Source organism: Delphinus delphis, chromosome 19 (assembly GCF_949987515.2).
Source record: "Delphinus delphis chromosome 19, mDelDel1.2, whole genome shotgun sequence".
NCBI lineage: Eukaryota > Metazoa > Chordata > Mammalia > Artiodactyla > Delphinidae > Delphinus > Delphinus delphis.
The window spans coordinates 44,592,545-44,618,774 of NC_082701.1; the positions used below are offsets into that span (position 1 = coordinate 44,592,545).

Genomic DNA, 26,230 nt, shown 5'->3' on the forward strand with positions numbered 1-26,230 from the left:
TCTTAGTTTCGGCAGGTGGGCTCCTTAGTTGTGGCTCACTGGCTCCTCAGTTGTGGCTGGCAGGCTCCTTAGTTGTGGCACGCGAACTCTTAGCTGCTGCATGCATGTGGGATCTAGTTCCCTGACCAGAGATCGAACCCGGGCCCCCTGCATTGGGAGCGTGGAGTCCCAACCACTGTGCCACCAGGGAAGTCCCTTAATTAGCTTTAATATATATAAAATATCTGGCACATAGAAGGTGCTCTGTGTTTGCTTTAACTATAACCTAAGCTTTGTACATATAGTTCCAAAGGACAGTTTTTTGCTTCCTAGCGATTACTAAAGTATTGCTTTAGTACTATAGATTAATAGTAACAGAATGTGTATATTCCTTTATAATTTTAGTAGTAGTTATATATGAAATACACATCTTATACAAATGATTATATGTTGGTATTATAAAAGATTAATGTATCATTAGCTTAACTTTACATATGCACTTAATATATTACTAGATACGTAAATACTCATTTTTTAAGGTAAATGGTGACTAGGGTTTGTTTTACTTCAAACTGTCTTCTTGATCTCCTTGGTGAATTTATTTTATCTCAAGTAGAATCTTTTTAATAATATATTTTAATACTTATATAATTTTTCTTCCCATGTAGCTTGTAATGGAATATTGTTTAGGATCTGCTTCAGATTTACTAGAAGGTAGGTTCCCTTTAATCATTAAGAAAAAATAGTATTAGCAAAATAAAATGAGAATTCAATAAGAGGTTTCTTAAGTAATGTACAAATTTTCCAGAAAGAATAAAAATCTTAACCTTTCTATATTCTCTGCATAGTATGCACTATCCTCATTAAATGTAATGTAATAGCATAAAAAAAGGGATTTAAAAAAAAAGGGATTTTTCTCTCATTTTGACTCAAGTTTTTTTGGAATCTTTGTCATTCAGCTCCATCTGTTCCTTCTGTTCAGAATGAAGATATTAGAATAAAGGGAGAACTTTTATTACTTTTGTTTTTGTAATCACCAAATAATTGCTTAATGTTGTTAGCTTAGAGGAAAATTGGCTGTGGACTATATACTTTAACAGCTAGGCACAACTGTATACTAGTTGAAAAGTTCAATAGCATTATTTTCTTATCTTTGGAAGGAAATCCCGTCTTGCTAAATGTTAGTTTTTAAAAATTGCCCTATATATTAGGTATGTATTTTTAAACAAAAATGTTCTTTATAAAAATATTTTCAAATAACTTTCTTATTTTAAGTTCACAAAAAGCCATTACAAGAAGTGGAAATAGCAGCAATTACACATGGTGCTCTCCAGGGATTAGCCTACTTACATTCTCATACCATGATCCATAGGTAAGCACTTTGAAAATTATTATATATTAACAAGCAAATGGCTTGTTACATTATTCACTTATTAACCCTGAAAGTTTTGTTGGTTATAGCCAAATAAAACCATTTCTTATAAACTGAGGTGTTTTAGATTGTCCATGTTTAAAAGTACATACTAGTACACTTGATCTCTTTGTTTAGGATAATTTTTATCTTTGTCTACACATGTTGCTGGATTTTCCGAAGTTCAGGCATACCTCATTTTGTTATGCTTTGCTTTATTGCACTTCACAGATACCTCGTTTTTTTACAAATTTAAGGTTTGTGGCAACCCTGTGTCAAGCAGGACTCTAGGTGCCATTTTTCCAACAGCATTTGCTCACTTTGTGTTTCTGTCACATTTTGGTAATTCTCACAGTATTTCAAACTTTTTCATCATTTTATTTGTTATGGTGATCTGTGATCATTGATCTTTGATGTTACCATTATGATTGTTTTGCCATTTATTAGCAGTAAAATATTTTAAAATTAAGGTATATACAATGTTTTTTTAGAGATAATGCTACTGCACACTTAGTAGCCTACAGTATAAACATAACTTTTATATGCACTGAGAAACCAACAGATTCATATGACTTGCTTTATTGTGTATTCTGTTTGTTAGGGTAGTCTGGAATCAAACCTGTAGTATCTCTTAGGTATGCCTGTATGTGCACTTTATAGATTTGTGCACATTTAATTGAAATTAATTGTAGAATCATTTAATTTGGGGAATGGAAAAGACATTAGGGATTATATAGTCTTACTTTTTTCATTTTACCAGTGAAGAAACTGATGCCCCAATTTGTGACTAATTTCCCAAAGTTTACAAAGCCAGGTGGATTTAGACTAGAACTAAACCTAGATCTTGTCTTCCTGGTAACTGATAATGCCAGATTTATTCCATGATAGGGATAAATAAATGATACTTAATACTTTTTATGCTTTGAGTATTAATCCTTGATGATCCTTGATAATGAATAGTAAAATTAAGCCATTCCATAATGCATTTTTAGCATTGGTATTGGTTTTACCTGTTTTAGAAGGAAATTAACATTTTTTGATTATATATGTGAATCAAGCAATACATGTTAAACTATATAGTAGAGTCAATTGTGAGTTAATGTGATTTTTTTTTTTTTAAGATTAGGATTGTAAGGTCCAAGAGAAATTTACATACTAGTAAGTAAGTGAATAGAAGATTTAGAATTATAACCTAAGGTCTTCGCACCGCACAGCTTGTGGGATCTTAGTTTCCTTACCAAGGATTGAACCCAGGCCCAAGGCAGTAAAAGCGCTGCCAAGGAATTCCCTAAAATATCTCTTCATTTTTAAAAAACAAATGGAAGGAAAATAGATTAATTTAGTATTATGTCCATTACAATAGTAAGAATTGACAAGTGCTCGGAAGCTTAGTTTTTCTGTTTTTGAAAGGTTAAGTGTATGTTATGGTGCCCGTTGGACATACAGTCCCATTTTATAAATATCCATAATTTTCTGGGATCATGGATATTACATTATCCATATGTTTGTTTTCATTTCATATCCTGAGGGTGGAAATGATATGAATAATCCTTTTTTAAAAATTGGGGGCATGAAATTCTTTTTTTTTTTTTTTTTTACATTAAGTAGGTTACTCAGAAATCTTAAAATTATGAAGGAGTGGTCTGCTATTTAAATTTAATTTTTAAAACCATTATTTGTACCAATAAACAGGACCTCAAATGAAGACTATACACTTTAATTACCTGATTTTCTGTCTTGTTTTTACTGCTATTTTGCCTTCTCTTTTACAAAATTGTTACTATATATGAATTCTGTATTTTTTGTATGCTAATTTGGATCTTAATTCTCATCCCAATTGAGAGATTATCCTAGGACTTAATTATTTTGATTTCTCCTTCTCTGTTTTACAAATTTTTATTTGATTTTTATCATTGTTTTACACAACCCAGTGAAGGAAAGAGAAATAATTTTCTGTGTTCCTTAAACCCAGAGATATCAAAGCAGGAAATATCCTTCTGACAGAGCCAGGCCAGGTGAAACTTGCTGACTTTGGATCCGCTTCCATGGCATCTCCTGCCAATTCTTTTGTGGGAACGCCATATTGGTAAGAATAATCTTATCTGGATTTGATCTTCATAATTGATATTGTGTGTGGTTGTGCGTCTTTAAGATGTCTTTCTCCTGAAAATACTATGTTATTTTGGACATTTTAACTTTAAGCATTACAGTTAGTTTCAAATATAGATTTGGAGTGCTCCCCTTACATCCCCCATTTTTAAAATTTGTCCCCCCTACAGTTTCCTTCCTATGATTATCTGCATCATATATTGGGTGTGGGAGTGAAAACATTCAATAAAAATTCAAGTGGGGAAAAGATAGAAATGCTAAGTGGAAATGTGTGTGTTTTCTTTAGATTTATATTTACTATATATCATTGATCTTCAGACTAGGAGTACCTAAAGACTGGTAGTGGACTTGGAGTTCTCTGGGGTTTTTTGTTTTTATTTTTTATTATGGAGAATTTCAAATATAACACTAGACAAAAGTATAATGAACCCTACGTATCATTCATTCAGCCCAGCAACTTTATCCCCATGGCTAGTCCTGCCCTATGCACTCACCTCTCCCTTTGTTCCTCTCCCCTCAGTTATTTTGAAACATTCTAGACATCATCTAATTTTATCCATGAATAATTCATTATTAATGTCAGCAAGTTTGAAGGGAATAATTTTCCAGATCTTCAACTTTCAAATGTGTCCTCTTTTTCTATGTATGCTGAGAGCTGTGTCTTAGGCCCACTACGTCATCTTTCTCACCTGCCTTTCAAATCTCCCTTCTCCTGCCTCATAAAAGAAAGGCTTCTAACCCACCCTGAATATTACAGTGATGCATTGCTCTGTGGTGTAAAAGCCTCAAAGTAACACCAGAGGAACAATTTGAGAAGATGTAGCATCTGTCAGATATTGAAGAGTCAGGACAAAACTCTAGGCAGGTCCTTGTACCTTTCCAGTCGTCTGCCTTCCATTCCTTTTACCCTTTGCTTTTTCTTTCTCCCCAATTATCTTCCTTCTCTCCTTTTTTTCTAGTGCAGAATTCATAACTGACATGGTTGTCGTGGGGACACATAAACATGTTATTTGCATTGAATTCAGACTTTTTTCTGGCAGAAGGTGATTCTGATTTGACTGATTGATATGACCATGAAGACTGATTTTGCTAACTAGATTATAGGACAGTGTTTTTAATAAATTGAATGAACTAATTCTGCAGCTCCAAGTTTTTAATATCTTTAAAGCACGTACACAATATACATACATACACTGTGCATTATATCCTTTGCAGCTATTAAATTTATAAAATTTACATATCAACTCAAAAGTGTGCAAGGGATACACAGTTTTTATAAATTCATTGAAGGTAAATAAATGAATAAAAAATTTGAAGACCACTGCTCTAGATGACCAAAAATTTCTATGTAAAACCCTAGTTTAGATAGAGTCCCCCCCATAAAAAAGGGTTCTGTGAGTGTATAATATTTCTCAGTGCTTCCCCTCTTTAGATATTAATGATGAATATTAGATATTAAAAAGGCCCTCAAAAGTTCTGCAATAAAAAAACAAATTACTTGTTTAACTTTTCTTGGTAATTTCTCAAACTTCCTTCAGCATCTTAAAGAACACATTGACAATTGAAAGTTTACAATAAAGTAAACATATTGGTTAATTTGTATATAGTGTACTTGGAACAGAGGAACTAGGTTCATATTTATATGTCTTTACACAAATGCACATGTGCACGCACACACAAACACACACACAGGGATACCTGGTAATAATCTTATTGAAGCCGTCAGCAACTGTTAGAAGTACCTATCTATGCTTAATACCAAATACATATGAAGTATAAGGTAAAGTATCATCAAGAACCACAGACTCTAGTTGAAGACGTGAATTAGTGTTTTGTTTTTTGTAGGCTTTTTTGGGGGGTTTTTGTTTTGGTTTTTGTGTTTTTTTGGCTGCGCCAAGTGGCATGTGGGATCTCCCCGACCAGGGATCGAACCTGCCACCCCCGCTGCAATGAATGGAAGCGTGGAGTCTTAACCACTGGACTGCCAGGGAAGTCCTGTGTTTCATTTTATCACCAAGACACCATCGTTGGTTGGTTATAAAGTTGATAATTTTGTGATTGTTTTAGTTGTGAGCTGCCCTAACCACTTTTATCATGGGACACTATTCTAATTTGAAAGAAAGGCTGACAAGCTATGCTTATTCAGCGTTGGATATTGTGATAGGTACTTCCTGAAATAAATGGAGTGAGTTTGTCATTTCAAGGGAAACAACTGATGGTATTCAATGCCAATGGTAAAATTCCATCTTTCAAGCAAAAATTAGATGGAATCCTGAGACCAAAATGTTTGAGAATCACTGGCCTAAAGGCTATACAGTATTAGAATTTGCAGACTTGAACGGATGCAGAATACAGCCCTCCTCTAGGGCATCCTTCCTTTAGGATGCTGTTATATGATCATGACACATGGTGAGAATGAGTCTCACACTGTATATGCAAAGGTAAATATTTACCTCACAACCTGTAATACATTTATTTCATATTATAAAAATTCTTAATGTCCAGATATATTGCCTGGAATTCACACCAGGTGTTCTCCATGTAGATAGTCATTACATTTTAAAAGAATAGTATACATTTTTTTAACTTTAATTTAAATGACATTTTATTTTTTAGGATGGCCCCAGAAGTAATTTTAGCCATGGATGAAGGACAGTATGATGGAAAAGTAGATGTATGGTCTCTTGGTATAACGTGTATTGAACTAGGTAAGCATGTTCTTTATTACTATGTAGTAAATTTTGATCAAAGTTTTACCTCAATTTCTATACCAAATTACAGCTTTTTATTTTTTATGTTGGTTGCTAAGGGGAGCAATATGTTTATTACATAGTTTTCATTTTGGTTATCTGGTAATTTTTATATATATTAGCTTAGGTATATTGTATTTGCTCTGTTAAATTAGGTCTAAAATAATTTCCACTATAGTATTAATTAAATTTGAGGTATCTATGTCTTATTATTAATGAGTATTTGTTAAACACTTGGAATATGTATGTGATTAGTAGATTTACCATCTATAGATGGTCTCTGAAGCATTTATGAGTTACTTACCTTTACCTAGGATACTTACTACTTTGAGTTAGATTTAAGAATTAGCTGTCAGGCTGCATACATATTGTAGTAGTTTAATTTTATGCACACATTCTGTTGCCCATAAATTGAACTATGCTTAAAGCAGCGGACCACCATAACTTCACTAACATTCCCAATGTAAGTGAGCCAGGTGGGTAATTGAACTGTCACTGTAACTGAAGATGATGGCCATCCTCTTGCTCTTGATTCCCGAGGCTTCCCCCCACAAGCCCAATATCCTTTTCTTTTTTCCTTCTTATAAGAGCATTCCATTAAACTTTATTTAAAAACAAGAATATTTAATTGAACCATTCTAGGAGTGACCAAGAATTGAAAACAACACATTAAAGTAAAAATCCATGTGTAGGGCTTCCCTGGTGGCGCAGTGGTTGAGAGTCCGCCTGCCGATGCAGGGGACACGGGTTTGTGCCCCGGTCTGGGAAGATCCCACATGCCGCGGAGCGGCTGGCCCCGTGAGCCATGGCTGCTGAGCCTGCGCCTCTGGAGCCTGTGCTCCGCAACGGGAGAGGCCAGAACAGTGAGAGGCCTGTGTACTGCAAAAAAAAAAAAATCCATGTGTAATTTTGACAAATCATATTTATTTTAAAGTTTGATAACAGCAGTAAATAGAGATTTGGCGATTACCATAATGCCATTCTCCTCTGATCTCTTCATCTCAGTTTGAGGTTTGCAAAATGTTTCTTCCATTTGAAAGTATCCTTAAGTGTCTTAAATTCTTTTTCTCTTGATTCTTCTTCCTACTGGTAGATCCTAATTACTTTCTTAAGAAACCTGGGTATAAATGTAAAAAAGCTGGTTAATATATTCTGCCCATGGGTTATTTTTACACTCTTATGCTGGCTGATGCATATATGTGCCCCTTGGTGATAGCGAAATTGCATTAATGGTCCTGTTAGATATCATTGATATATTTTAGTATTTATCTGATTAGAAAGTATTCATTGGCTAATTGTACTGCTCGGAAAGAAACCTCTCTAAACTCTGCAGTTTCTGTGAAATGGTTTCTTTTTTCCAGACTTTTCTAGCTTCTTTTTATTGTAGTTCACAAGATAGAATTACTTCACAGTGAGAGTTTTTATGCTTATATAATAAAGCAACTTCAGAAGATGTGACTGCCTTTGGATAATTTCAAATGAGTGAGATGTCTTAAAGAAATTCTTAGAGTTTTAGGCATACATTTGGCATCTTCAACTTTTATAAATAGTCTTTCATAATCACTTTAAAAAATTTTACTTACAAATGTTTTGAATTATGAAGTTGTTCTAAGTTCAGGAACTATATTTTAAGCCTGCTTTGGGTTCCAAGGGAAAGGTCTAGAGGAGCACAAGCAAATAAAACTCTGCATTGGTAGATATGTTCTATGTCTCCATGCCTTTTGAGCACTTGAAATGTGGCTAATGTAACTGAGGAACTGAACTTAAAATTGTATTTTTCTTTTTTTTTTAATATTTATTTATTTAGTTGGTTGTGCTGGGTCTTAGTTGTGGCATGCAGGCTCCTTGTTTCCACGTGTGGGATCTTCGTTGCGGCATGCGGAATCTTTAGTTGTGGCATGCGGTATCTTTAGTTGTGGCATGCAGGATCTTTTAGTTCTGGCATGCAGGAACTAGTTCCCTGACCAGGGATCAAACCCGGGCCCCCTGCATTGGGAGCTCCGAGTCTTAACCACTGGACCACCAGGGAAGTCCCTTAAAATTGTATTTCATTTCAATAAGTTTACATATAAATAGTCACATGTGGCTAGGGGGTACCCTGTTAGACAGTACAGGTCTATAGGCATGCAAATTAGATTTGTAGTCTTGGGAACTAAATCTGTTACATGCTTTTACTTTAAAATAGTTAAAGATAGTGAATTAAAGCAAACTGTTTTCTCATAGCTTGGTTATGTCCTATGACCAAGAAATCTTAAAGTGCAGGATTTTTCATAGGTGAGTTTATATGTTTGATTACAGTTAATCTGATGGAAAAGATCCCTGGTTTGTTGTTTTCAGGAATGATTGTACAATCGTGTTTATAAAAATAAATTTACCACTTTTTTCTGATTATAAAAGTATATATTGAGGATGTAAAATTTCAGAACTTTAAAAGGAGTAAAAGGAAAATAAAATAAATATAACTACAGTAATTTGTTAATGTGTGCACAGGATAGAAAGATGTAAACTGTGACATCAAAAACATAAATCAGTGGTGCACCTTGCAGCTATGGCGGCCTTGTGGTGGTGCTGTCCATTCAGCCACTGGTGGTGGTGGCGACTTCCTCTCAGGAAGTCCGGTCTCCACCTCCTGCTCCCACCACGCTTGCTCGGTGGCGGCAGAGGCAGCGGTTGTCCCTGCCTCTCCGCCTCCTCCACCTTGGCCTATCCACCAACTGGCATTGGCGGAGAGGGAGATGGTAGTTGTAGATGGCCACCCCTGCCTCAGAGAAGATACCACATTGAATGAGCAAAGAATGAACTTTTTACAGATACCTTTTATAAAAGGCTTATAAGGAATAGTGCCATAATTTGAATCACAATGGATTTCACATTATGAGGTGAATGGGAGTGAAGTATTGGACAAAAATAGATTTTTTAATCTCTACATCATGGTTTTTAGCTCCTCAGTTGTTGCACAGTCTCACTATTTGGGGAAAGTTCGTGCTAAAAAACTGAAGCAATTAATGGGTGAATATGATCAAATTTTTCCACCAAGTTCTCAACCTGATAAGCAGAATCCTTTGTCAACCTAATGAAGTATTCAAGGAAGACATCTGACTCTTTTCAAGATGAACTTGAAGATTATATCAAAGTGCAGAAAGCCAGAGGCTTAGAGCCAAAGACTTGTTTCAGAAAGGTGAGAGAGGATTATTTGGAAACCTGTGGATACAAATAAGAGGTTAATTCTAGACCCAGGTGTAGAATGTTTGATCAAAGACTCCCTTATGAACCCGTCCAGACCTACCGAAGACCGTGCAATATTTCACAAGCAGTGGAGAAGCGGTTACCTCAGTGACTACCAGCTCATGACAGCAGGCTGAGACTGGACTCCCTGAACTACTGTCAATTCACCAGGGACTGTTTCTCAGGAAAACCAGTATCCCTGAACTTTAGTCAACAAGAGTAAAACTGTGGCTCATACAGTGTACGATCTGGAGTTTACAGGCACCTCTCCTCAGAAAACAGTGCCAAGCTAGTTATAAACAGATACATCAGAAGAGAGAAAGATACCCAGAGGAAGGCCAGGAAAAACCAGAGGAGGAGTGGTCCAAGCATAAGAGGAAGAAAGCTTATGAGGAAATAGATTTAGACAAACACAAGAGCATCCAAAGAAACAGAGGTGGAAACAGTCAGAGTCAGTACAGAAAAGCTTAAGAACCTAAAGGAGAAAAAAAGCTGAGGTGTAGCCTCTAAGAAAGAGGAACATAAGCGTAGAAAAGAGAAAAAGGAACAAGGGAAAGAAAGGACAGAAGAGGAGATGCTTTGGGACCAGTCTGCCCTTGGATTTTGAAGCTCTTGCATTGGTTCTCCTGAGGTTAAACTGAAGAAATAGTTAAGGAGCTTGGTTTTATGATGTTTATGTTCATATCGCTCTTTTCATGTGAACAGGTACAAAGGCTAAGTGAACAGAAAACATTTAGTGTGCTTGCTCTCCAAAATGGAAATTACTTTTCTGCTCCTAAAATCATTACTACATTTTTCTTATACATAATGTAATTTCCCTTAATGAGGGTGGCTCTGCTTTTATTCATCAAATTGCTATGATGGTGGAAGTATTTTTCCCTTGGGAGGTCATTTATTTTAAATTGGAGGATTAATAGGCTTTATAGAATCTATTTCTTGATTGGGTGTTAGTTTGGGGTGGGTGTTTTTATATTCATTAGTTTTCTCTGTGAAGCAGCTTACATTGATTTTTTTTTCTTCATTAGATCTAACTTGCAGTCTATTTTCTAGATTGGAAAGTGGAAAATGACATACATTATATAATAAGCTTAAGTTACATACAGTTTTAAACGTTTCAAAAAGTCTTGATACAAAATGAGTTTATATTCTGGAAATGTTTATAATATAATAAAGTTCTAATTTCTACAAAAAAGTACATAAATCAAAACCAACAAACAAAAGATAAAACATGGTGGTGGGGAGTAAAAATGTAGAGCTTTTTTTTTTTTTTTTTTTTTTTTGCGGTACGTGGGCCTCTCACTGTTGTGGCCTCTCCCGTCGCGGAGCACAGGCTCCGGACTCGCAGGCTCAGCAGCCATGGCTCATGGGCCCAGCCGCTCCGCGGCATGTGGGATCTTCCCGGAGCAGGGCACGAACCCGCGTCCCCTGCATCGGCAGGCGGACTCTCAACCACTGCGCCACCAGGGAAGCCCTGTGTAGAGCTTTTTTTAAACTTAAGTTGTTATCAACTTAAAATAGACTATTATGAATATGTTGTTTTATATATTTTGTAAGCTTCATATCAATCACAAAGCAAAACCTCTAGTAGATACACAAAAGATATAGAGAAAGGAATCCAAACTTAACACTAAAGATAGTCATCAATTCACAAAGGAAGAGAGTGAGAGGAGAAGAAAGGAACAAAGGAATTATGAAACAGCCAGAAACCGATTAACAAAATGGCAATGAGTACATATATTTATCAATAATTACTTTAATTGTAAGTGAACTAAATTCTCCAATCAAAAGAAATGGAATGACTAAATGGATAAAAAAACAAAACCCATCTGTATGTTGCCTACAAGAGAGTCACTTCAGATATAAGGACACATAGAGACTGAAAGTGAGGAATGGAAAAAGATATTCCATATAAATGGAAACCAAAAGAAAGCTAGGGTAGCTATAGTTTTGTCAGACAAAATAGACTTAAAAAAAAGACTGTAATAAAAGACAAAGAAAGGCATTACATAATGATTAAAGAAGTCAGTTCAGCAAGAGAATATACCTTTTGTAAATATTTATGCACCCAACATAAGATCACCTAAATATATAAAACAACATAAACAGACCTAAAGGGAGAAATCGACAGCAATACAATAATAGTAGGGGACTTTAATACCCCATGTTCATCAGTGACTAGATCACAGGCAAAAAGTCAATATGTGACATTGACCTTAAATGACACATTAGACCAAATGGACTTAACAGACACACACAGAACATTTCATCTCAAAGCAACAGAATACACGTATTTCTTAAGCGCATACGGAACGTTCTCCAGGATAGATCTTATGTTAGGCCACAAAACAAGTCTTAATAAATTTAAGAAGATTAAAATCACATCAAACTTCTTTCCCAACCACAATCGTATGAAACTTGAAATCAGTTATAAGAAGAAAACTGGAACATTCACAGATATATGGAGATTAAACAAAACAGTACTGAACACTCAATGGGTCAAAGAAGAAATCGAAAAATATCTCAAGACAAATGAAAATACCTGGGACTTCCCTGATGGTCCAGTGGTAAAGAATCCACTTTCCAATGCAGGGGACGTGGGTAAGATCCCTGGGCAGGAAAATCCCACATGCTGCGGAGCAACTAAGCCCATGCGCCGCAACTACTGAGCCTGTGCTCTAGAGCCCATGAGCCACAACTACTGAGCCCACGTGCCACAACTGCTGAAGCCCGCACGCCTAGAGCCTGTGCTCTGCAACAAGAGAAGCCACCGCAGTGAGAAGCCCGCACACCACAATGAAGAGTAGCCCCCGCTCACCGCAACTAGAGAGAAAAGCCCACACGCAGCAATGAAGACCCAACGCAGCCAAAAAAATTTTTTTTTTAAGTTTTTTTTTTAATTATTAACATCACATCAAACTTCCTTTCCAACCACAGTCGTACGAAACTTGAAATCAATTATAAGGAGAAAACTGGAATATTCACAGATATATGGAGAGTAAACAAGATGGTACTGAGCACTCAGTGGGTCAAAGAAGAAATCAAAAAATATCTCAAGACAAATGAAAATAGAAGTACAACATACTAAAACATATGGGATTAAGCAGGGACTTCCTTCGTGGTCCAGTGGTGAAGAACCCTCCTTCCAGTTGCAGGGGACGCCGGTTTGATCCCTGGTCAGGGAACTGAGGTCCCACATGCCTCGGGGCAACTAAGCCCGCACACCACAACTACTGAGCTCACGTGCCTCAACGAAAGAGCCCATGTGCTGCAATCTACAGAGCCCACACACTCTGGAGCCCACGCACCACAACTAGAGAGAGAAAACTCGCACACCGCAACTAGAGAGAAGCCCGCGCGCCACTGCAACTAGAGAGAAGCCCGTGCACTGCAATGAAGATCCCACATGCTGTAACTAAGACCCGATGCAGCCCCCCAAAAAAACCACTAAGGGACAATGGAAAATCAAAGTAATAAATGGGATTTCAAAAAAAAAAAAACAGCGAAACATGGGATGCAGCAAAAGCAGTTCTAGATAACTAATGAGAACCTGCTGTATAGCATAAGGAACTCTACTCAATACTCTGCAATGGTCTATATGGGAAAAGAATCTAAAAAAAAAAAAAACGAGAGAGAAAGGGAGTGGATATACATATATGTATAACAAATTCACTTTGCTCTACACTTCAAACTAACACAACATTGTAAATTAACTATACTCCAATAAAATTTTTTTTAAATGATTAAAAAAGGCAGTTCTAACAGGGAAGCTCATAGTGATAAATACCTACTTTAATAAATAAGAACAATCTCAAATAAACAACCTAACTTTCCACCTCAAGGAATTAGTAAAAAAAGAACAAGCTAAGTCCTAAGTTAGTAGAAGGAAGGAAATAAAGATCAGAGCAGAAATAAGTGAAACAGAGACTAAAAAGACAATAGAAAAGAACAGTGAAACTTAAGAGCTGGGTTTTTTTTTAAAAAGATAAACAAAATAGACAAATCTTTAGATAGACTTTCCATAAAAGAAAGAGAACTCAAATAAAATAAGAGATGAAGGAGACATTATATCTGATAACACAGAAATACTAAAGAATCACAAGAAACTACTATGAACAGTTATACATCAACAAATTGAGCAACCTAACAGAAATGGACAAATTCCTGGAAATATTCAATGTACCAATACTGAATCATGAAGAAACAGAAAATCTAAACAGACTGATTATTAGTAAGGAGATTGAATCAGTAACCAAAAACCTCCCAACAAACAGAAGTCCAGGACCCAATGGCTTCACTGGTGAATTTTACCAAACATTTAAAGAAGAATTAATACCAGTCATTCTCAAATTCTTCCAAAAAACAGAAGAGGAGGAAACACTACCAAACTTATTTTACAAGGTCAGCATTACTCTGATACCAAAACCAGACAAGGACACTATAAGAAAAGAAAATTACACGCCAATATCCCTGATGAACATAGATGCAAAAATCCTCAACAAAGTAGTAACAAACAGTATTCAACAATACAGTAAAAGGATCATACCCCATGATAAAGTGGTATTTATTCCAAGCATGTAAGGATGGTTCAAAATGCACAAATCAATCAGTGTGGTACATCACTTTAACAAAATGAAGGATAAAAATCATATGATCATCTCAGTAGATGCAGAAAAAGCTTTTGACGGAATTCAGCATCCATTTATGATAAAAATTCACAACAAAGTGGGTATAGAGGAAACATACCTCAACATAATAAAGACCATATATGACAAGCTCAAAGCTAACATCATACTCAACAGTGAAAAGCTAAGATATTTTCCTCTGAGATCAGCAAAAGAAAAGGATGCCCACTCTTGCCACTTTTATTGGAAGTCCAGATAGGCAAGAAGAAGAAATAAAAGACATCCAGATCAGAAAGGAAGAAGTAAAACTGTCGCTATTTGAAGATGACATGGTATTATATACAGAAAACCCTGAAGATTCCACCAGCAAACTGTTAGAACTAATAAACAAGTTCAGTCAAGTTGCAGGGTACAAAATCAGTATACAAAAATCAGTTGTATTTCTGTACACTAATAACAAACTATAAGAAAGAGAAATTAAGAGAACAATCCCATTTACAATCATATCAAAAAGAATAAAATACCTAGGAATAAATTTAACTGAGAAGGTTAAAGACCTGTAAACTGAAAACTATAAGACTTTTATGAAAGAAGTTGAAAAGAACACAAATAAATGGGAAGATATTTTGTGCTCATGGATTGGAAGAATAAATATTGTTAAAATGTCCATATTATCCAAAGCAGTCTACAGATTCAGTGCCATCTCCATCAAAATTCCAATGGCATTTTTCACAGAAATAAAACTAACAATCCTAAACTTTGTATGGAATCACAGAAGACGCTGAATAGCAAAAGCAATCTTGATAAAGAAGAAGAAAGCTGGAGGCATCATACTTCTGTTTTGAACTGTATTAGAAAACTTTAGTAATCAAAACAGTATGATATTGGCATAAGACAAACACATAGATCAATGGAACAGGATAGAGAGCCCAGAAATAAACCCATGCCTATATGGTTAATTAATTTACAGCAACAGGTCAAGTATAGACTATGGGGAAAGGACAGTCTCTTCAGTAAATGGTATTGGGAAAACTGGAAAACCACATGCAAAGAGTGAAAATGGACCAGTATCAGGAATTCCCTGGTGGTCCAGTGGTTAGGACTCAGCACTTTCACTGCCATGGCACAGGTTCAATTTCCTGGTTGGGGAAATAAGATCCTGCAAGCCACATGACATGGCCAAAAAACGAAAAGAAAAGAAAATGGACCACTATCTTATATCATACACAAAAATCAGCTGGTTACATACAGGGGAAATTTATCAAATAAGAAAATATATTAAAGATAATGAGAGTGAGGTTTTTCATTGTCAGAGAGGGGTATTACAAATCATGGGAAGAGGATAAGCTGGAATAAATACTATGGTATTGGGTTGAATTTGTGATATTATGGTGAACTCAATTGTTTTCAATAAACAAATATAGATATTTAATGTGCATGTATCCCCTAACTCTATCCACTGAGAGGATCTAAGAACAGTGACACCTCAGTAGCAGTGAGTACATCCGTTGCCATAGTTTCTTGGAGTGGGGAAAGTACAAGATGCTCCTGGAACATCTTAGTGTGCCAGAAAGCAAGGAAGGATCAAGGAGTGATGGGGCCACGTGAAAAAAATAGAAGCCATCATAAAAAGGTTCTTAATGCTCAAATGTGAGGCAGTTTGAACATCAAAATAAATGATAATAGCAGGTTATAACTTATTAAATAAATAGAAGTCTACTTCCATATAATAAAGAATAAAATGAAAGTTTTATGAAAAACAGGATATTTATATAAGTACCTTCTCACAAAATACTTATTAATTACAAAGACAAAAAGAGAAACTACTGTGAAGAAGCCTGGTAGACACCACCGTAAGTGATCAAAGTGAACACCATCAATAATGAAACCATTTGAAATCATACATCATCTTATAGAATAAATTAGAAAAATATAACATTTACTTCTGTGATATTCCTGCCAAAGTTGTATAGCCCAAATTTAATTATTAGGACCAACCCAAATTGAGGGATATTCAAGAGTCTTTTATACTTCAAAATTGTCAAGGTCATGACTTCAGCTCACCTTAAGAGACTGGAAAAAGAAGAGGAAATTCAACCCAAAATAAGCAGAAGAAAGAGAATAAAATATCAAAGCAGAAATCAGTTAAATAGAAAGCAGAGAAGCAATAGAGAAATCAGTGAAACCAAAAGCTAGTTGTTTGAGAAAATTAATAAAATTGGTAAACCACTAGCCAGATTGATCAGGAAAAGAAGAGAGAAGACACAATATCAGGAATAAGAGGTGACATCACTACAGATTTTACAGGTATTAAAAGAATTATAGGGACTTCCCTGGTGGTCCAGTGGTAAAGAATCCACCTTCCAGTGCAGGGGACGCAGGTTCGATGATCCCACATGCCGTGGGGGCAACTAAAACCCATGCGTGACAACTACTGAGCTCGCACACCTCAACGAGAGAGCCCGCGTGCCACAAACTACAGAGCCCCCGCACACCACAACTAGAGAGAGAAAGCACAAATGCCACAACTAGAGAGAAGCCTGCACACCACAACGAAGAGCCCATGCGGCAATGAAAGATCCCTCACGCTTTAACGAAGACACCCCACCCCACCCCACCCCCACCCCCCGGCCCTGTGACGCAACTAAGACCCAACGCAGCCAAAAAATAAAGAAAAGAAAGGAGGGAGGGAGGAAGGGAGGGAGGGAAGGAGGAAGGAAGGAAGGAAGGAATTATAAGGAAATACTATGAACAACTTTGTTAATAAATTTAACAAGTTAGATAAAATAGATAATTTCCTTGAAGGATGCAAATGACCAAAGGACGCTTTTGCTACAGAGGACATCATTGGGATACTCGATTGAAACTTGAATGGGGTTTGAGGATTTAGATGATAGTCATGTATCAGTATTAATGGTCGGTTTAATGGCTGTGTTATGGTTTTTTAGTATGAGAATATGTTTAGGAAATATACACTAAAGTATTTAGGAAGGGTGGGGCATCATGCCAGCAATCTACTGTACATTGACTCACTTGAAAAAGTTCTTTGAACTGTACTTGAAATTTTTTTTGCTAAGTTTAAAATTATTTCAAAAAAAAACAAAAACAAAAAAACTTTAACAATACTTGTATGTCCCTGTATAACAGGCACATATTTTAACAGGAAAGTTTTCTTTCTTTTACAGCGGAAAGGAAGCCTCCTTTATTTAATATGAATGCAATGAGTGCCTTATATCACATAGCCCAAAATGAATCCCCTACACTACAGTCTAATGAATGGTGAGTATTGCTAAGAGATATATTACTCGACATTGTATAAATTAAATGCTTTTTCATAATGTTATCAAAGTGATTTCATTTCAATTAGGTAAAATGTATTACCTGAAAAGATATTAAAATAGGTTATATCATGTTTATCCTTTATTATGTCTGCTTTCTTAGCATATATATAACTTAGTTCAGAAACAAAGGATAGATGATGCCACATGGAAACAAAAAGTATTTGCTTTTCACAAAAAAATTATATTTAGTTTTTTGAACTTTAGGAACATACATAACCCTGATTATATAATAAATAGCATGATTTAAACATAATATTTTATAACTAAAATATAGATTGCCACAACCTGTAGTGAAGTTCAGTTGGAGAATGGTTTATAATTTATATAGTATAAGACATAGGTAAAATGGTTTGATTTATCAGAATTACCAGATAATTCATAACTTTGGAATCATTCTAATTGTTATTATGACATTTGTTATTCAGACTGCTTAATGTTTTTTTTCTTCTAGTGCTTCCTTGTTGTGATAAAATTACATTCATTCATGTAAAAAAGTTTATGGAGAACTGATTGACAGTTTTAGAAAATGAGGATTTTTATCAGAAAATTTTACTGGGAAATTAATTCCTCAGGTGTATCTAGCATTTGAAAAATTCCAGGGGTATATGTAGCATATTTAATAAATATTTTTAAAAAGGTAGATGCATAAGTTAGCAATACTTTATTTTTTAAGGATTAATTAACACACATTCATAGTTCTTAGTACTTTTGTAGATATACATAGAAGGAATCTTTTGGCTCAGACTTTAGTATTATGGTACATATAAGTAATAAATATATTGAACACAGACTGTCTTCACACTGTGTTCAATTGATACGTTGGGGATTCAAAAAAGAGTTCCTTTTTGCTTGTAAAGAACTTAAGGTCTTCTTTGAATATTACAAACATCGATGGAGAAATTATTACTGGCTTACTCATTGAACTCTCATCAGTAACACTATATAATAATAATGTGTTAAGACTTCTGATGTTTTAAAAAAATATCTCAATTGGTTTTCTGGATTTAATGGAAGTTTTATCCATTTGCTCTAGGACATCAAATACTTAGGTATACAAAATGCTCCCTTCAAAGCAAATGGAGTGATATTCTGAATCACTCTATACAGAAGATGATCCAGGGGGCAAAGAAGAAAGAAAGGTGGCTTATAGAAAGGAAAAAAAAAATAAAGTTATCTTAGATTTGAATGCTAAAAGGAAAATATTGGCTTTTCTAATTTTCCCTCAATATAGAATGAGTTATGATATTTTAAATGTGGGAGCAGAATTTTAAAATAATCTGTGCAAATTTATCTTCGGAAAATGGTGAAGATTCATTGGTTGCTTTAGATAACTTTTCATAGATATATATGAAATGTATATAGTGTCTCCTTTTTTTATCATTTCTTTTCCATCCCCCCTCCCACCAGTAGGCACATGCCTTGTTTTGTGGATGTTTTTAAAGGAAATAGCAATATGTTCACTTGATACTTTCCTTTACAATAGGTCTGATTATTTTCGCAACTTTGTAGATTCTTGCCTCCAGAAAATCCCTCAAGATCGCCCTACATCAGAGGAACTTTTAAAGGTCAGTTCAATTATACTCTGTTTTCTACCCCTAAGAAATTATTTAAGAATGTGTTTTATTTTTCTTTGATTCTGCATCAGTATTAAGTATTCTCTACTAGTTTTTAATTAAAATGCTAATTTTGTATACTGTTCCCTCTTGAGACTCAGATGCTAAATTTTTTCATTTATTTTTTGAAAATTGATTGTTTTTACTGTGTCTGGATAGTTATTTTGGATATAGTTAAATATCCAAAATAGTACCAAATGGCTAAATTTTTATATGTGCAATAATATATTCATGAGTTATAATTACAAATTTTAATTCATGTGGAACAATATCATATTTCGAAGTTGGTAAAGCATAGTTTAACTTTGGATCTAATTTTTATATCTACCATACTTTATGTATTTTTCTGTCCTGTATTAAAATAATATGAAAGAAAGAAATGACATGTAATATATTTACAAAAATATTGTGGGAGGAAAGAGATTTTAAAAGAAACTGTTAAAATGGATATCATTTATCCTTTTTGGAAATACATTTTTCTAACTTAGCAATGAAAATATTTTTTAAATCATGTAAATTCTATTCAGTTTTCACTAACTTTCATTGCCTAATTTAAATAAATGATTGATATATGCTTCCTGTTCTCAAAAATTTTATTTCATTTGGCAGTTGACTGTCTTATTAATAGCAGTAATAGTATTGTTGAACTTAATATAGTTCTTAAAACATCTACATAAAGCAATAGTAAGTAGATTTGATTCTCTTTGTGACCCTAAGAAATCTTGTTGATTTTTCACTCTAAAATTTAAGTAGCCTATTTTTATATGAATGTTTTAGAATTTCAGAGGGATTCAGTTTATTTTCACCAACGCACATCAATTAAAGATACAAAGAAATTGAAAGGATCTTATATATATTCAATAGTATTATTTGCAACTTTAGCATGTAGAAGAGCAGTATAAAGTTTCAGTAATGCTTGGGGAATTTTAGGCAGTAAGCGCACTCATACCGTCAGAAATGAAAGCTTGAATAAATTGGTACTCACAATAGCAACAAAAGATTTAGTAAAGCTAGGAATTATATTAGTGAAAAATAAGCAAGATCTATATGTAGAAAACTGTCAAACTTAGAAATATTTCTAAATATATTATTTTTGGGTAAGAAGACTGAATATTGTAAATAGTGGTACATACCAAGCTAAGGCTTAGGAAAAAGGAAGAATGTGATTTGCTTCTTACACTTGTCTAATATAGGTGAAAGAAGCTCTTTGGGTATAACCCAACCCACCAGGCCTAGGTATTTGGTATTTGGTGATTAGGTCCCAAGTCTGTATATAGTATTCATTTACCTGGTCCATAGTATGTATTGGCACAGCCTTATTGGAAACGATAGGAAGTAGCTATCAAGTGCTTCTTTCCCTTTGGCCTAATGACATTTCTTTCACAATCCATCATAAAGAAAAAAATTAATAGAAAAAAGGTGTTTTTTACATATGAAGCTATTTATCTCAGAATTAAAAGTTGGAAATAAACTGTCCAGAATTAGGGTAATGGTTAAATAATTATGGCATAAAGATTTGATGAAATATTCTGTAGGCATCATGTTTATGAGTTTGAAATAACAATACTTATGATAGTGAAAGTAGAATCAAATATGATATAGTTAGGACTCTGCATAGAGAAGAAATAAATTTGGCTAACAAAGGACGTAAAAGTGTTACAGAAATTCAAGGGTATCTCATGAACTCAAGGACAGAAGGTATCTTTCTGCAATCTATATACTAACTGTATCTACAAAACAAAAGTCTATACATAGAAAATTCCTGAAAAGAAAGGTATCAAAATGTAGCAGTGATATTCTAAAGTTGGAATTGTTCTTTCTACTTTATTTGATAACGTTAAGCTTTATTAAATGTTAATGGTAAAAATCACTAATAATATAATGGCTTTTAATCAACTGCTAGTGTTTTATGAAGAGTATTGTTTATGCAACATACAAAGAAAACCATAATATCCAGGTTTATATTACATAATTCACCATCAGTAAATGCATTTCTGTTGAAACCTAATAAAACTCAGAACTGACGTGCCTTTTCTGTGAAATCAACAGTTACAAGAATATGTAAACCTTTATTTAGCCTTTGTTTAGGGCTCTAACTGGACTTACCTCTTAGTGTTTAATTAAACCCTTTTATCATTTCAACTCTGCATTTTCAGTTGACCAACAAAAGTATGATGTGCAAAGTTTTTATAAAATGTACGGGGGTAGTTACGTAGGCAGAGAGTGAATATATGTAAATGACAGTTTCATAAATATAAGATGTCAGAAATGTAATAGAATTAAATAGCTATAGATTATATGCGTTATCTATCATGATTATTCAGGATAGTATCTCTAGGGTCTAAGAAGGGGTACATTTGTACTAACTGAAAAATATATAGATTTCAACTTGACTTTTACATTCTCTTATCCAGCACATGTTTGTTCTTCGGGAGCGCCCTGAAACGGTGTTAATAGATCTTATTCAGAGGACAAAGGATGCAGTAAGGGAGCTGGACAATCTGCAGTATCGAAAGATGAAGAAACTCCTTTTCCAGGAGGCACATAATGGACCAGCAGTAGAAGCACAGGAAGAAGAAGAGGTAATAATTTAGAAATGATGCAAATATTGAGCTCTCTTCATTGGCTTCTTTACTTATGCAACTTGTCTTTTACATCACGAATCTCTTACATCAGTGGTTCTCAGGTTGTGTTTTCTTAACACTGGTCCTGTAAGATCCCAGGTGGGAAAAAAGGGTTTTGTGTTCTTTAAATCCAGTCCCTTCATAGTGCACATTGGCATACATAGTAAAGCTCTGAGAAGTCTTGTATTAAAGAAACTGGTTCAACTTTGTTTAATCTGGTCCCTCTCAAATATCTTGGACACTGAACCCTTTTTTTTGCCTGCTTGTCCAGTTGTGTGGGACATGCTTTTGAAAGTATTTGAAACTATAGACTCTGGAAGTTGACAGTACTCACTCACAAGTCATTAGAAAGTTACCAAGCATTCTTCCAGGGACACTTCTTTTCAGTTCTGCATACTTTGATTCCATCTACGCAGTTCTAAAATACTCATTTTACAAATGAGTAAAAGTAAGGGTCAGTGGTTAACTCACTGTAGGTAGAGCCATATGGGTTCAAATTCAAATAGCTGTCACTCTTAAGGTCAAGTTCTTTCCCTGTTGCCTTTTAGGGAGAATGGAAATATAAATTTGCAATGGATATGTTACAGAACTTTCTCACATGGAAATATACATATAAAGCTATCTTTTTTACTGTAAATATTTTCAGTTTTCTTCTTTGCTTCTGTCAGAATTCCAGAGCTTTGATTTGTTTTTTCTGTTTTCCAGTGAGAGAGATCACTTTGCATTCTGAAACTAGGAGCAGCAGTTAATTACTTTTATTTTTAATAGTGCTACGTAATTAATGAACTATAAAATGCAAGATTTTATTAACCTACAGTTTTGGGTATTTTTGTTTTATTTTTTAGTTCTTTTGATAGTCTTTTGAAAATTGTTTTGGGTTATTCTAGATATATGAAACAAAGTTGTGGTAAAGTAAAGTTGTGAAATTAATAAGATTCTCATGTAGTTTAATCTATAACAGCATCTCTGTTAGGCTAGAGACATAAGAAAAGTTCCTCTATATATACCATGTGTCCATATTTATTAAATTCTGCATATCTTATAGAATTTTGGTATGGTAAGACTATTGTAATGTTGGTACCCAGATACCATGGCTTGCCTGGTTACTTCACAAAAACATTCTTGTGATTGTGATTAAATATATATGTAATACATAATTTTTAATTTACAGAAAAATAGGAATTAAATTATTTGGTGGTAGAAGGATAGGCTAGAGACTGTATTTTAAATAAGAAAGAAAAATACACTTCAAAAGGCTTCAACAAAAAAATAACAACTAAAAGGAGTTGTTTCTAGGACTTTTTTTTTTAAAGGTTAGGGCTTGTCTTTTGTTTCTTGGAAGCGCAGAATCCTAACCACTGGACCGACACGGAATTCCCGTGTAAGATCCCAGGTGGGAAAAAAGGGTTTTGTGTTCTTTAAATCCAGTCCCTTCATAGTGCACATTGGCATACATAGTAAAGCTTCTTTTAACGATGGGAATCATTGAGAAATGAGCAGAATCTCTCTATATAACCCATGAGATGTGTGGTAAAAATGAATTTCAAAAAGTGTCAAACAATTTAGAGAAAATGCTGTACTTTGGAAATAACCCAAAACTGATAAACTGCCTTTTTCACACAGTTGGTTTGGTTTTTGTTATTTACCTGTTGGTCATTTTTATTTGTTTATTTTTCTGTTAGCAGTTGGTTAACTTCCTGGTCTCACCAAATAAAGGAAATGTCTCATGATACACCTCTGACTTTCTAAAGACTGTGTGCCAAGCAGTGTGCTTGGTGCTTATGTTCAAGAAATCGGAAGAGATACAGATATTTGAACCTAATGCTCTTTTTCCTTAGGAACAAGATCATGGTGTTGGACGGACAGGAACAGTGAATAGTGTTGGAAGTAATCAGTCTATTCCCAGTATGTCCATCAGTGCCAGTAGCCAAAGCAGTAGTGTTAACAGTCTTCCAGATGCCTCGGATGACAAGAGTGAGCTAGACATGATGGAGGGAGACCACACAGTGATGTCTAATAGTTCTGTCATCCATTTAAAACCTGTGAGTATTTGGATTTCAGTGAAAAAAAATTTCAACTTTGGTAAATAATTTTCTTCATCTGATTAGTTTAAGAGGAGTTTTTTTTTTTTTTCTGGATTTTTGTATTTTATTTTATTTATTTTTTTATACAGCAGGTTCTTATTAGTCATCAGTTTTATACACATCAGTGTATACATGTCAATTCCAATCGCCCAATTCAGCACACCACCATCCCCACCCCCCCCCCACGGCTTTCCCTCCTTGGTGTCCACACGTTTGTTCTCTACATCTGTGTCTCAACTTCTGCCCTGCAAACCGATTCATCTGTACCATTTTTCTAGGTTCCACATACATGTGTTAATATACAATATTTGTTTTTCTCTTTCTGACTTACTTCACTCTGTATGACAGTCTCTAGATCCATCCTCGTCTCAACAAATGACCGAATATCGTTCCTTTTTATGGCTGAGTAATATTCCATTGTATATATGTACCACATCTTCTTTATCCATTTGTCTGTCGATGTGCATTTAGGTTGCTTCCATGACCTGGCTATTGTAAATAGTGCTGCAATGAACGTTGGGGTGCATGTGTCTTTTTGAATTATGGTTTTCTCTGGGTATATGCCCAGTAGTGGGATTGCTGGATCATATGGTAATATATTTTTAGTTTTTTTAAGGAACCTGCATACTGTTCTCCATGGTGCCTGTATCAATTTACATTACCACCAACAGTGCAAGAGTGTTCCCTTTTCTCCACACCCTCTCCAGCATTTGTTGTTTGTAGATTTTCTGATGATGCCCATTCTAATTGGTGTGAGGTGATACCTCATTGTAGTTTTGATTTGCATTTCTCTAATAATTAGTGATGTTGAGCAGCTTTTCATGTTCTTCTTCGCCATCTGTATGTCTTCTTTGGAGAAATGTCTGTTTAGGTCTTCTGCCCATTTTTGGATTGGATTGTTTGTTTCTTTAATATTCAGCTGCATGAGCTGTTTATATATTTTGGAAATTAATCCTTTGTCCATTGATTTGTTTGCAAATATTTTCTCCCATTCTGAGGGTTGTCTTTTCGTCTTGTTTATAGTCTCCTTTGCTGTGCAAAAGCTTTTAAGTTTCATTAGGTCCCATTTGTTTATTTTTGTTTTTATTTCCATTACTCTAGGAGGTGGATCAAAAAAGATCTTGCTGTGATTTATGTAAAAGAGTGTTCTTTCTATGTTTTCCTCTAAGAGTTTTATAGTGTCCGGTCTTACATTTAGGTCACTAATCCATTTTGAGTTTATTTTTGTGTATGGTGTTAGGTAGTGTTCTAATTTCATTCTTTTACATGTAGCTGTGCAGTTTTCCCAGCACCACTTATTGAAGAGACTGTCTTTTCTCCATTGTATATCCTTGCCTCCTTTGTCATAGATTAGTTGACCGTAAGTGCATGGGTTTATCTCTGGGCTTTCTATCTTGTTCCATTGATCTATGTTTCTGTTTTTGTGCCAGGACCATATTGTCTTGATTACTGTAGCTTTGTAGTATAGTCTGAAGTCAGGAAGTCTGATTCCTCCAGCAAGAGTGGAGTCTCTGTTTCCCCCAGTCCTGTCGAAGTCCTGCAGTCAAATCCCACTAGGCTTCAAAGTCTGATTCTCGAGGAATTCCTCCTCCCGTTGCCAGACCCCCAGGTTGGGAACCTGACGTGGGGCTCAGAACCTTCCCTCGAGTGGGTGGACTCCTGTGGTAAAAGTGTTCTCCAGTCTGTGAGTCACCCACCCAGCAGTTATGACATTTGATTTTACTGTGATTGTGCCCCTCCTACCGTCTCATTGTGGCTTCTTCTTTGGATGTGGGGTGTCTTTTTTGGTGGGTTCCTGTGTCTTCCTGTCGATGATTGTCCAGCAGCTAGTTGTGATTCTGGTGTTCTCGCAAGAGGGAGTGAGAGCGCGTCCTTCTACTTCGCCATCTTGGTTCCTAATCCCCTTCGAGTTTTTTCTTTTATTTTCTTTGCTGTTTCAGAAGTTTTGAACAATTTTAGGTAACTTATTTTAGAATGGCAGTAGGCTTGTTAATTCCCAATGTAATGTCTGCATTTGGGAAACTAATGTTTTGAGAATACAAAAAGAATATTTTTAAAAATCTTAGAAGAAAAAATACAGAAATACTATGTATAATGTATTATTTGAAGTTACTTAGATGGAAAATAAAGTATTTAAAAATAGTAGATTAAAAAAAAACTAGTAGGTTTACTAATGAAATTCATTATAATATAACAGTTGCCTTTGAAGAGTGGGAGAATGGGTTAGGATGGGTGGTGACCAAAAGTGACTTTTGCGTTATCCATAATGTTTACATCTTTAAGATATAGTGTAATTAAAGAAAAGTATAAATTCTGCGTTTAGGAAATACTGGTGTTTAGTACATTAGTCTTCATACTTTCAAATGCAACATTTTGAATTTTCTTGAAAATATTTGAAGATCAGATAACTCCTTTTAGCAGTTAATAGGAATGCTTCCTTTTAAACTTCACAGCTTAGTGTTACCTAGAAAG

General features: G+C 34.9%; 1 protein-coding gene and 1 pseudogene across 4 annotated transcripts in view; both read left to right on the plus strand.

Annotated features, from left to right (window-relative positions):
• TAOK1 (TAO kinase 1) overlaps positions 1 to 26,230 on the plus strand; it is a 149,256-nt gene that overhangs the window by 86,397 nt on the left and 36,629 nt on the right. For all 4 annotated transcript variants that reach the window (XM_059997041.1, XM_059997039.1, XM_059997042.1 and 1 more), the window contains 8 exons: positions 648 to 693; positions 1,255 to 1,351; positions 3,363 to 3,476; positions 6,116 to 6,207; positions 17,282 to 17,375; positions 18,921 to 19,002; positions 21,465 to 21,632; positions 23,513 to 23,716. In XM_059997041.1, coding sequence (XP_059853024.1) covers positions 648 to 693; positions 1,255 to 1,351; positions 3,363 to 3,476; positions 6,116 to 6,207; positions 17,282 to 17,375; positions 18,921 to 19,002; positions 21,465 to 21,632; positions 23,513 to 23,716 — 897 coding nt within the window. The remainder of the gene's footprint in view (positions 1 to 647; positions 694 to 1,254; positions 1,352 to 3,362; positions 3,477 to 6,115; positions 6,208 to 17,281; positions 17,376 to 18,920; positions 19,003 to 21,464; positions 21,633 to 23,512; positions 23,717 to 26,230) is intronic.
• Positions 8,905 to 10,485, plus strand: LOC132414304 (lysine-rich coiled-coil protein 1-like; annotated as a pseudogene).